The following is a 13276-nucleotide window of genomic DNA, read 5'->3' as shown; positions in this document are numbered from 1 at the left end:
ACCCCCCACCCACACACACACACACACACACACTCACCCCAGAATGTTTAAAACTGCAACAGGTCATTTCAAAACATATTCCATAATGCCTAAAATAAACAATACCTTTCTGAGTCTTGTGCATGCGGTTTTAAGTTAGTCTTTGATTTATAACATCACATTACTCTAAAGTCTACACAGTTAGCTAGCTCATCAAGTTGAACTGAGATAACAAGGACTTGAATATTATACTGTTTTATAATAGTTCCTAGACTGAAAAGCTTTTTCAGGAAAAACATATACTTCAATTCCATTCTTATACCTGTGTATTTTTATTAAAGTCTTGATAATTATAATATTTTTCTTATCTTTAAATATTGCAACAAAGACCAATATTTTGAAAGAATGAATTTAAATCTTAAGCTTACATAGCCTTCAGGAAACTACTGAAGTCCTGAACTTGAGAGCCAAACAATAAATAACCAAGTTGGGAATATGCAACAAAGACGATAAAGAACATGACAGCAAATCCAGTAATATCTTTGGAACACTACAAAAATGGAAGAAACCATTATCAACATTTAGACAATAATATCATTAATCTAATATCAGCTTATTCTAAAACAAATCAAATGCTTAGTTAATGGTGCTTCCAACCCAACTGGCTAATCCTCTTTTTTAAGCACAAATATTTGTTATTGATGTGAAATTTTTGATTATGGAAAATGATAAAGAAGCAATTTAAATTATTTTTGTTTGTTTCTTATTTAAACCTGTGTCATTATTTCACCAGCCTCATTACTACTCTTACACCACATAAACAAAAAAAAACTGATATTTTTTTAGCCATCTTGGTTAAATGTCAGGCAGCTTCTGAAAAGTAATCTTTGCCCATATAAAATGTTCAGGAGGTAACCGTTACATATAGACATTAAAATTCTTATTCAAAGGTACATTTTTAAACAGTTTTTGGACATACAATAACCTGTTTATAATTAGAACTTTGACTTTGTAGATATTCTGTTTTGAAGACAAAATCATCAAGTGTTTTAATTACGTGTTCCTCCAGGAAATAGACAAGCTTAAAGTTGCTATTTTTGTCCTTTAAGATGTGGTTTTAATTTTAATACATTTTAAAATTCCATTTCATTAGAGCTTGTAAGGCAGGATTGTAACATTTATAGTTATATATATAAAAGCAAGTAGAAAACTTGATTTATAAAAAAAAAACTAACTCGTGAGAGAGTAGAAGAAAGTTGAGTCATGGTCTTGTTGAAGCTGATGTACTTGAAAATCTTGATCCAAGCAAAAAACACAGCCAGAGCTACAGCATTGTTAAACTGAGTTTGCCAGAATCCTAGAAACTCAAAATCAGCAAACTCATCTGGTTTATTCAGCAGACCCTCCAACATGGTGTCCACCATTAAGATACGGTAGATGCTGAAGGCTATACATACAAGTGACAGCTGCAACAAAAGCTACAACTTAAAACACACTCAAAGCCACATGTTTGTATTATTCTTAAAGCAGCATATAATACATTTATGCTACTCATTACAATGAAGTTTGCAGCAAAAGATACATAAAAATGCAATGTAGTAAGTGCAACATGACATTTCTAGAATACTTGCACCAAAAAATTAAACATCATCACAATACATCGAGGGTCCATACTCTTGGGGTATTAGAAGCATAGATATGAGTCAACAAAATTCATTCCTGGACCATTTCTTCCTATGATATTAGCAGTGAGAGATACATATAATTAAGATACACTTGAGACAATGCCTAATGATTTCTAGAATAAATGACATATAAAAGACAAAACATTTACATCTACACACTTTTGAAATTCTAAAGCAATAGTTAAGTACTATCACATTCTAAATATACTTGAGAAGCATGATTAGCTGAAATATAAACGAAGACATTCACTCCATCACTTATATCAATATGTAAAATATGTGTGCTATAAAACTCAGAAACAAACTTCTTTATTAGCTACAAAACAGCTACACAGACTCCAAAATTTTAACTTCTGAGTATAGAATAATTGAACAACTTGGGTTTCAAGTCCAAAGCATAGAACTCTCCACCTGGATTACTATAATACAAAAGATTAAAAAAGTTTTGCAGGTAAAGCTCTTTAGACACAAAAACTTTCCTCTATGTTAATGTTTCACTATATAATAATCTTAAAATTATTCGTTTTTCACACAACAGAAATATTTAATGCATTCAAGATTTTAATGACAAATGCAGCATAATCCTCTTTAAAAATTCTACTCACCACAATCACTACGATATCCAAAACATTCCATATCGATTTGAAATAGTTGCACTTGTTCTTCTTGATCTAAATGTTGAAGATCGATACTATATTAATGGATTGAGATTCGAGGTCTTTAAGTTTTCAATTTTAATTCTACTTTTGAAAAACATGGCAATTAACATTTATGCTAGCTCATTTGTTTTGTTAATAAAAATTACTTTCCTAAGAACATATATATGTTAAAACAGTTTTCTCTCTGTTAAGAAAAATACTTTTCTGTCACTGTACACTGGTAGGTATTAACATTTGTAAAAGACAAAAATTAATAAACATTATCATTGGCCTTTGAAGTTTCCTATTCATCAGTTATTAGCTAGCATATGTCTTCTATTTAAGTGTTATTTTTGCATCTCTCTACTACAAGTTAATGTTAGTTTATTGTTTAGAAGTTATATTCGCACTCTTCTACAATAGGCTAACATTTATCTCTTGTCTATATGTTATATTTGCATCCTTATATAACAAGATAGCATTTGGGTAATATTTGATGGTTACTTTTGCACTATTTTACTATAAATAAGCATTTCTTTCAATCGGGAGTTGTCTCTACACCCCTCTAACATTTTATGTATATTGGCTGAAAAGTTATCACTTTGCTGTTAGATTTTCACATAACATTTCAAAATAAAACCTTTATCAATAGTATATTAAAAAACTGCCACAAGTTGAAGGGATTCACAGAAAAATAAATATTTACCTCAATAGCTTCTTCTATTATGTAGTACATAATAAACACAGAGAACAAGATCTCACAGCCCATAATGAAGTAGTCAAAAGGGTTAACATAACGAAGTAGCTTAACTGTTCGAAAAGACCAGGATGGTATCATTCCTCCAGTAGCTGGAAACTCGAACACGATCCTAAAATATATATATGATTTTTTTTCTATTTGACTTGAGTTGAAATATTACCCTCTTTGTACAAAGTCACAAAACAGCATTTTCTGAAAAAGGCTAAAAGATGATAGCCAAGATCAAAGTTCAGTTGTTTTTTTTTACCTTTTATTTTCATTTACAATTTTTCTTAACTTTAAAATAATTTTTCTTACTATTCCTATATAGTTCATTATTCATACTATAATATACAGACAGAAAAAAATACTTGTTCAAACTACATAATCATATCTCATGTTTTGGGAGTTAATTGTTTGTTTGTTTTAGAAAAAATTACAAAAAGCATGTATGGAAGTCACTGTTTTAACTACATGTTTACAGATATTTCATAAATATTTTTTACTTATTGTTTTATTTAATCATCACATCATTAATATTTTATGGATAGTTCTACATTCTGAGAGATCTCTTAAACTTTCCAAAGAGAAATAATAATTTTGTAAATTTCAATATATAAATAATAAATATGTTATTTTATGTGAACTATTTTGAAAAAAAGTACTATTAAGCCCGATAACAAATTAAGTTTTACATATTATATAGATAATTTTTTTTTAGCTTCTAGGTACAGAAACCTACATAAATCTTACTTTGCAATACAGAAGAGATTGATGTTTGCATTGTAAACAGTGAAATCCAGAAACACTGCTCTTGTTGCTCTGCTTATCCACAAGTTCTGTCGAAGTTCATTCATGATGTGTTTAGCACTGTCCTTGGAAGTACCTAAATCAATATATGATCCAGCACCACTATAAGAAGCCAGTCTCCCCCAGTGACTGGATCCATTAAGTTGTTTCTCGGAAAAGTATTGCCAACTAGTTAATAAAAAAGTCCCAAATTCTAAAGACCAGGTTTTTCCAAGGACTTATTTATGCCACCCAAGAATAAATATTAAAAAAGCATAGTTATTACATCACATTTAGATACACAGATTTAAAAAAACAATAAACTACACATTATTAAAAACCAAATAAAGACTATAGTAAACATTTATATTTTGTTAAAAGTTTTGATTTATTAAGTTATTCTTAATCTCAATTGCCTTTATATACTTTAAATATAATTTACTTTGATTTTCAGAAAGTATTTGGTAAGGTGCCTCACAAAAGACTTGTTTCCAAAATGAAGTCTGTGGGTGTGGGAGAAATGTTATTAAATTGGATAGAAAATTGGCTGGAGAGTAGAAAGCAGAGTGTGGTAATAAATGGAACTAGATCTGACTGGATCACAGTTACAAGCAGTGTGCCTCAAGGCTCTGTGCTGGGTCCTCTGCTGTTTGTTATTTATATTAATGATATTGAATCTGGAATTACTAACAAAATATTGAAGTTTGCAGATGACATTAAGATTTTTGGTCTCATTTAGAGTACTGTGCAAGTTTTTGGTTCCCTTCCTCAAGAAGGACATTAAGTTGTTGGTGAAGGTTCAGAGAAGAGCTATTAGGATGATACCTGGGATGGTGGGATTGTCCTTTGAGGAGAGACGAAATCTCTAAAACTTGTTTTCTCTGGAGAGGAGAAGGGTCAGAAGGGATTTGGTTGAAGTGTTTAAGATTATTAAGGGCAGGGGTGTCGAGAACCTGCCCAGGCCCTGGAGTAAGTAACATCATTGGGCCCCCTTTCATTCTATTTATTAACTTTTGCTGATTTTTCATAAAAGAAATTAGGTGACAAATTTCTTCATGAATCTATGAAAAAGTAGTAGCCATTTTAGCTCATTAGGTAGTATGCATTTCTAGTGAGCTTTGGAATATCCCACTGCCGGGTCCCTCAACAGACCCAGGACGTCGGGGCAGCTCCCCTCCTCTTGTCAGCCCTGATTATGGGTATTGAAAATATAGATCCATCAAACTTTTTTGTGTTAAGCAGTGAAAACAATAGGACAAGGGGTCATACTTCAAATTTTGCCAGCGTAGGAGTCGTGTGCAGTTTAGACAGTTTTACTTTTGAAATAGGGTGGTTTAAGTTCCTTTGTCCCTTTAAAGTTTTATGAATTTATATATGTCATAACAACAGAAGATATATTTTCACTATTATAGGCACACAATTTAGCATGAGTTTCGATATGAATTTATCCTACTTAAACAAACAAACATCCATTAAATCAACAGTCATTTTGAAACACTGACTAGCGAAAAATGTATAAATACTTAATTATCAGTTTTCGAAATTTGCAGATCAGACTGGAGAGTTGATATACCACATTTTGAAATGATGACTTATACATTCCCAGAAGATAAAATAATTTATTTCAACATTGTTTTGCATATGCCTTTTTGAAGGGACCAAAGCATCATATTGTCACATTTACACACCGAGATTCTCATGGTTACTTCCATATCATCACGTTTACACTATGAAGCTCACGATTACTCTCTGTTGTCACATTTACATTCTGAAATGGTTTGAATCTTTGAAAAGGTGTGTATGCTACAATTTGGTTAAATAAATTATTTTATGTTCTTAAAATGTTAAATAGTATTAGTCGTATTTTCAAAATATAAACAAGAAAGTTTTCTTTGGATGATTTCTTAAATTCTATTTATAATGTATTCCATACCTGGTGGATAATTATGATGCATTTTGAAAATAAAAAAAATGCATATTTATTGAAAACTATATAAGCTTTGCTGTATATCATTTTGTGTAAATAACTGAAAGTGAAAAGAGCCACATAATGGGAATATTTGAAATCATCATAAGTTTTCAATCAAGTCTTTATACCATCGTATTATTCGTTGATTTGAATCACAGTATACTGAAGGTTTGTTCCACGCCCTCAAGGTGAACAGAGTGCAAATAGCCCATTCTGTAGCTTTGCGCTTAAAACAATTTCAACAACGTATCACATACTATGCGTTTTTATTTTCTTCGTCTTTATGAGTGCCACCTAACGTTAGTACTGTCATGTTAATCTTCCCAATAACACCATTTCATTAAGTTTTGAAATACTATTAGGTTTGATATTAAAGTTAATATATACTTATTTCACTGTCAAGGCCTGGCTTTCCGCCAGCACCCAGCAGCTATTAACTGATGACAATGTTATATTCAAACTTTGTGAGGTTAAAACAATACATACATTTTCTCATTTGATGATGAAACTTAAAGTATTATCTACAAAAATGTCTAAAATACTCCAGGTCACTCTACGCACTCTGAATAAAGTAAATAACAATTAAGCTTACGCTGTTCCATTCATCAAGCCAAATGGTCTCTTGTCTTCTATGTCAGGAGCATAATTATCATAACACGCAAAAATAGTTGAGATAAATTCATCATGGACTTTACACGAATCATTTCTCACGCGTAACTGTCTAAGTCTAGGAGAACCTAAAAGTCGATTTTCATATAAAACGTTACGATCTTGTTTACCAACAGCGTCATTGTTATACCAGTTTTCCCAATATAGACTGTCCAGCATAACGTTGTCAACGAACTAGAAGAAAATAAACGTAAAAACAACGACTGAAGAATACGTAACTCACGGCTGCAAAAACAAGTGACAAGTATCGCAAGTTATCTAAACATTTTTTCTCCTTTTTATTAAATACCAATTACACAATTTACATATAACTACTTAATTTCCGTTTTATTATTTTATCCACATACATCATATCCGAGAAGAGAATATAAATAACTATATTTTATCTTTCAAAAAGCTCATTGTTAACCAGGAACCTTGAAAATGCTTCAAACAAGGACAAAGTAGTACGTAATAAGCTGTAAAATTAACAGGAAGCAGTCCTTATGAGGTCTTTTGATCGAAATTTCTTTTTCAAATGGACATTATAAAGGTCTCTCAAAATCATTTATCTTATTAGCAATGAAAACAACATGCCATTCAGTCTTAGAGGTATATGGGTTATCTCATTCAAAACCAAAATATTCAAGTATTGTAATGGTCAGACAAAAAACGTACATTATATCATGTTAACTATTACAAAAATACTGAATCTCCGTCACGACCCAAAATACAACATCCGAAACAACAATCATACGTTTAACTATTTAAAGAAATAATGATTATCTGTCAAGAACCAAAATACACATCCGAACAATTCTAAACAACAATCACATGTTTCACTGTTACAGAAATACTGATCACAAAATAATTCTTCAAATACAGAACGAGGAAATAGTGTTTTCTTGATATGTAGTAAGTGATAATTAAAATTAACAATTTTTTTCTAATATTATTTTAATGGCTTATCGTAAAGTTTTAATGCTTGTTACCACATTCATTTCGAATTAACAATAAAATAGATATGCAACAGAGGCTTAAGAATGTGCCAATATAAAAAAAAAATCATAAAACTAGAAACACAAAACACAGTTAGATGAATTAACAAAAACACATAACGATGCAAGACAGTTAAATGATAGAGAAGCATAAGCTTGATTTACATGGAAGACAGGGTGATGTGTAAAAATGGATGAAATTTCGCGATAGATTTGATTAAAAATACACATGCTTAAGATATTATAAGCATGAATAAATATTCAAAAATAAAAATACGCTATCGTAGGTATGTGAATTTTTAATCAAAGGGTGATATATTCTCCTAACGTTTTCATTAAAAGTAAAATATTGAGTCTTGTAGAATAAATTTTTGCAGAGCACATAAAGGCCTTCCCCTACATTTGAAACCAAAGTTACACTCCCGTGAATTAAAAGCGCGGAATTACAAAACTTTGATAATAGAAATAACGAATCACAAAACAAAAGACAGATAAGTAAAACGTAGAGACGAGAGAAATGTACAAACATAAAAGGAGAGTTTAAAAAGCAGAATCACAAGAATTTAATAATAAAACCGCAGGATCACAAAAAAGAATTAGCCGAGTGTCTCTTTCTTACCCTCCAAAAATCTATAACTTGAGTCGAACCTCTAACGTTATTCAAAGTATCGTTGTAAGATGAGTCTAGAAAGAGTTCACTGATAACTTTTGTGTGATAGTACATTGTGGGGCTCATCATGCCGAATGTCACTGGAAAAAAAAGATCAATTTAGAAATTAGACTTAATTAGTGGAAAAGTTGCTATCAATAATTCATAACGGACAATATATTTGCAGAAAATCTGTTTTGTATTTTGAGAAAACATCGGTTAACGAATATCATAATAAATTTTTTTTATTCACACCTTACCTTCTCACACTCATCCTTGTTACGTATATAATTGTGATTAATTTTTTAATCAGTAAAAGGGTCACACCTAGTACATACGTATACTGCAATACAGCAGGGTATAGAGCAGGTACAGTACAAAAACTCAGTCCATACAGCAGAGGTAGTTATGAAAGTATAGCCCACTCATTATGGTTCTATTTCCGCGTGTATTAAACTGCTAACACAAAACTGTGCCTTAGTTCTATGCTTATATACCTTACATAGTACTGTTTTCTTCTCTTCAAGCTTCAGATTTTATTTTGAAATTGGCATTTTCATGAAGGTAAGGACCTGCACGTTCTAATTTTGATATTAAAATTAGTATATTTACTGATAGATACATAATGACTCATTCTATTTCTTTCCGAATCATGGTAATAACTGCCTTAGGAGAAGTAAAATTTTATTACAGTTTAAACACAGATTTAAACGTTTGGGAACAGGTAATGTCTAGTTATACACTTGAGTAAATAAAATATATCCCCCAGAAAAGAATATATATATACATTTCAACAGAATATCTTAATATCCATTAGTTTATTTTCAGCTACTGTTCAAAATGTAACTAAAAGTCTAGAATATAATCCAAATATACAAATAATGGAATGTATTGTATTGTCCTTACAGAGTAGATTACCCAGTTCTGTAAGGTCCATATATTGTATTGTTCTTACAAAGTTGATTAACCAGTTCTGCAAGGTCTATATATTGTATTGTCTTTACAGAGTAGATTGCCCAGTGTTGTAAGAACCATATATCGTATTTCTGTTATACTGTAGATTACCCAGTGCTTTAAGAACCACCTATTGTATTTCTGTTATACAGTAGATTATCCGGTGCTTTAAGGACCACGTATTGTATTTCTGTTATACTGTAGATTATACGGTGCTTTAAGGACCACGTATTGTATTTCTGTTATACTGTAGATTACCCAATGCTTTAAGAACCACGTATTGTATTTCTATTATATAGAAAGTTCAAACTGCAAAAGTTAAGTAACTCAAGATATGCTCTTCACGTGATACACGGGAATCCAACAGAATACTTTCCAATGACTTAGCTGCAAGTTTAGATGAGAATGTTACTTATAGAGAACAATAATATACACGAGTACGAAGTAGCCTCAATGAATGTGCAACTGCTCAGAACGCCACTAATTGGGAGAGGTAATCAAACTGAAAAGTTGAGACGGGCATTAGACTTCAAACAACAGGCTAAGCAAACCTCGAGAAGGATAATCTTTACAGATGAATTGAAATTCAAATTGTTTGTCAACAATAATTTATTTATTTTCAGAGAGGGAAACGGCATAAAGGTCAACAACGTTCAACATCTACAGTGAAGCATTTCAGGGAACCATTAGAAGTATGGTTTGTGTCTCATTCATGTTAAACATCTACAAAACATTGATGGCACCCTGACTGCTGACAGGTACAATCAAATTCTTATCATATCATTCCTTCAAAATCAAGATCTGTTGGGCAGTAATACCAAGCATGTAGCGTATATGGTGAAATGATACTTGTACGGAAAACAATGGCCGATGGAACACCCGCAACAATGGCTTGGCCTACACAAAACCCCGATATGAATATTATTAAGAATGTACAGGCTTATGTGTAAACTTAGAATGGCAAAGGGCAAATGATTTATCTGAATGGTGGGAAGTAATACAGGACACTTGGAACGATATTTTAATTCTGATAAACTTATGGTACTAGAAACAAGATGTATTGCTCTATTTAAAGCAAATGTAAAATGCCGGTGCATTGTATAAATTGCTCGCTTTTCTTTTGTATTTTCTGTATTTCCAGACGTCAAATATAATAATGTAGGTCATAAATGAAAGTGTTGAAAGCGGAAGTTTTGAAAACAACTCGATAATCTTATGAAATGTATGTGTTCGTCCTTACACTGGAAAATATTCCAAGATCTTATATATAAATACCACGAAACACGAATGTTAACGACTTGCGCTTGCTTCTCTGCATTCTTTATACACACGCACGCACGCACACCAAACATAATAACTATAACTTTTCAAGAAATGTCTTTAGTTCGAGCAACACGACACGTGATTTAAAAATACTACAATACTGTTTGCGTGTATTTGTACATTACACGCGATACTAGCTGTTGAGTAAAACTAAGAATAATCTCACTGCTAAACCACATTACACGCGATACTAGCTGTTGAGTAAAACTACGAATAATCTCACTGCTAAACCACATTACAAACACCAAACTTCATATTTTTGTTTTTTGGAAAATGAATTTTCGGTTCGATTTTCCATGCTAGATTTTGGATACAAGATTTTTAGATGTTACGAGAAATAATTATCTAAAACATCAAGTGACAATAACGTATTTGAAATATAAAATTGAAAAAGTAAATTATAATTTGTGACAAACGTTTTAAACTAGATTATGTATATATACTTTGATTAATTGTTGGGTTTCGCAGTTTAAGCATAAGTTGAGATCACATTATCTCATTTCACAACACGATGAATTGTCATGAAGCTTTCGACTTTCTAAAAACACAAACGTTTTAACTGACACCACAACTTCAGCACGTGATGTGTATTTAAATTCAACCTTTACTTTCATAACTCAAACTGTTACTTTGGGGGAAATCGTTGCTTAATCTATTTTCACTGAAAAAAAAATCATTTGGTTACAGTTTCGTCCTTCGGAAGATCACGAGGGATTTCGAGATACATTTTCAACACGTTTTTGTTCCTTAACGTGCCTCATTTCCTAGATTACATTTAGACTAACGTTCGTGATACGAAACCAAAATGGTATCCAATCTCAGAAACGCACATGCGCATTCGCGTAGGCGGTGACGTGAATATCTCTGCAGCATAGCGTTTCCCAATCTTTCTGCCACAAATGGAACTAATAAAAAGAAAAACGCAACACGCCACAAATCGTGATTTTCATGGCAAAGTGGGAAGAAAGGCACATACACAAATACCTAAAAACTGATACACATAAATAAAGTTGTTTTCACTTGTATTTTTACATGATCATCTCATCTAAATTGTTATTATAAAATACTTTATTGTAATTGTTTTTTTGTTTTTTTTCAATAATAACTATAGAAAAGTGGATTATTGTTTCTACGCTACACCGCCAGGTTATTTGCGACCCACTAAGTGTTTCGCAAGCACTCCCTTTGTAAAAAAAACTACTCTAGCGGTTTAACTCATTGCCGTTGACCCATTAAAGTTGCCGCCTTTTCCTTCGTGTATTTAAATACTATCCATGAATGTAAAATAACAATAAGCAGGAGGATCAAGAGGTCTCAAACACAAAGAATTGATGTAAAATAATTTAAAAAAATCAAACTTAGGCAATCTGACCTTATCTTTGCCATATTTAGTCGGGATGTGACAATAGGGGTTTCCAACCGTACATCCAATTGTTATATTCGTAAGAAGTTAATCAGAGAAAAGATAACTAGAAAATGAAATTTCGGTAAATGGAACGACATGAAAATAGGATGCCAAAGAGTTAAAAGTTCATCAAAATATTTTTTTATTTTGTGCAGAGAAATATTTAGATCACAGTTTTCAAATACTGACAATGCTATTTCTGATAACGTTATATTTTGAGGACAAAATGGCAAGATTAAAGGCTTTAACATAGATCACGATGTCCATTGTGTTGCGAGACGTAGAAAAGTACCTACAAATATAATTTTTTCATGGTTATATTTTTTCTGCTTCTATAAGTTGCTCGGAATTCCATCAACTGGTACCAGATTACTTTCGTACAAAGCAACACAAGACAGAATGTATAGCTGTCCCTAATTTTGAACTAATAAACTAACTAGAAGGTAGCAAGTCAACAACAACTGCCGTCTACACTTGGGCTACACTTATGTAGACGAAAAGAGGAACTTAACCGTCAATCTTATAGCAAACCAAAGTGTGGAACACATTATCGCAGCAATGAGATACAGTCCAAATACACCAACTATTAGGCCACATCCAGATCTAGATGGCTTTTAGAACTATTAACTAAATCAAATAACGGTACATTTATACTATATTAATGCTAAATATAACCGAATATAGCATTTCCCAAAGAAAAGTGTCACTGCCTAAACAAGTCTGATCGATTTTAGTTCTATTCTACGTAGCTAGATTGTTTTATCAAAAGTTGATTCGAAACCAGAAAACTTTTAACCCTTAACTTAGCACATTTGAAATACTCCGTGTTCACTAATGGCGTCGCTTAGATATACGGTGTATGGTCGATTTTATGAGGATAAATTACAAGTTACGAAAAAGGCTTCACTGCATTCAAATTCTGTCAGAAATTCAGAAAGTTTTCAATGTCATGAAGCTTCTATAGTTTCAAAAAAAAAAATCAGAGATTGAGAGAAAGACGTCTGTAATGACGTAAAACTACAAGATATGAAACAATGTCGACAAAAGCTGAACAATCTGCTGCACACTTTGCCCTTTTAGAATTGTTTTTCTGAACGTTGAGGCTCATCAAACATAATTAGAACAGAAATGTAAACTTGCTATATTTGCTTAAAATTTCCTTAGCACAGAGACGTCGGAGCCTGTGCAACTATCTATTGTGTGAAGTGAAACTATTTAACATATGAACGTTCGTCCCTTCGTAACAAAATCCATTACTGCTATACCAGACGTACCATATAAAATCGATTACACGTATTACCAGTAAACGCACGCTATCTATGATTAGGTGTGTTGGTAGCAGCCATTCCAGTTAATATATGTAAATTAAAGAAGTAAACCAAACTTTTATTTCACTGTGTGCTCCAGTTTCGTAAGAAAAGGGGTCGCTTTCGTAGTCTTGAAACTAATTTTATATTTTTGCTTACACTTTATATATATATATATATATATATATATATA

General features: G+C 31.9%; 1 protein-coding gene across 1 annotated transcript in view; it reads right to left on the bottom strand.

Annotated features, from left to right (window-relative positions):
• Window positions 1–13276, bottom strand: part of LOC106463360 (polycystin-2-like) — a 42905-nt gene that overhangs the window by 10319 nt on the left and 19310 nt on the right. The window contains exons 3-9 of the mRNA XM_013923383.2: window positions 8065–8195; window positions 6392–6642; window positions 3795–4019; window positions 3009–3171; window positions 2270–2335; window positions 1215–1445; window positions 408–529 (exon numbers count right to left, since the gene is read on the bottom strand). Of these exons, the coding sequence (XP_013778837.1) occupies window positions 408–529; window positions 1215–1445; window positions 2270–2335; window positions 3009–3171; window positions 3795–4019; window positions 6392–6642; window positions 8065–8195 (1189 nt within the window). The remainder of the gene's footprint in view (window positions 1–407; window positions 530–1214; window positions 1446–2269; window positions 2336–3008; window positions 3172–3794; window positions 4020–6391; window positions 6643–8064; window positions 8196–13276) is intronic.

This window comes from Limulus polyphemus, unplaced genomic scaffold (genome assembly GCF_000517525.1).
Source record: "Limulus polyphemus unplaced genomic scaffold, Limulus_polyphemus-2.1.2 Scaffold1385, whole genome shotgun sequence".
NCBI lineage: Eukaryota > Metazoa > Arthropoda > Merostomata > Xiphosura > Limulidae > Limulus > Limulus polyphemus.
The sequence above is the reverse complement of the archived record's forward strand: the minus strand, read 5'-3'. Positions and strand labels throughout refer to the sequence as shown.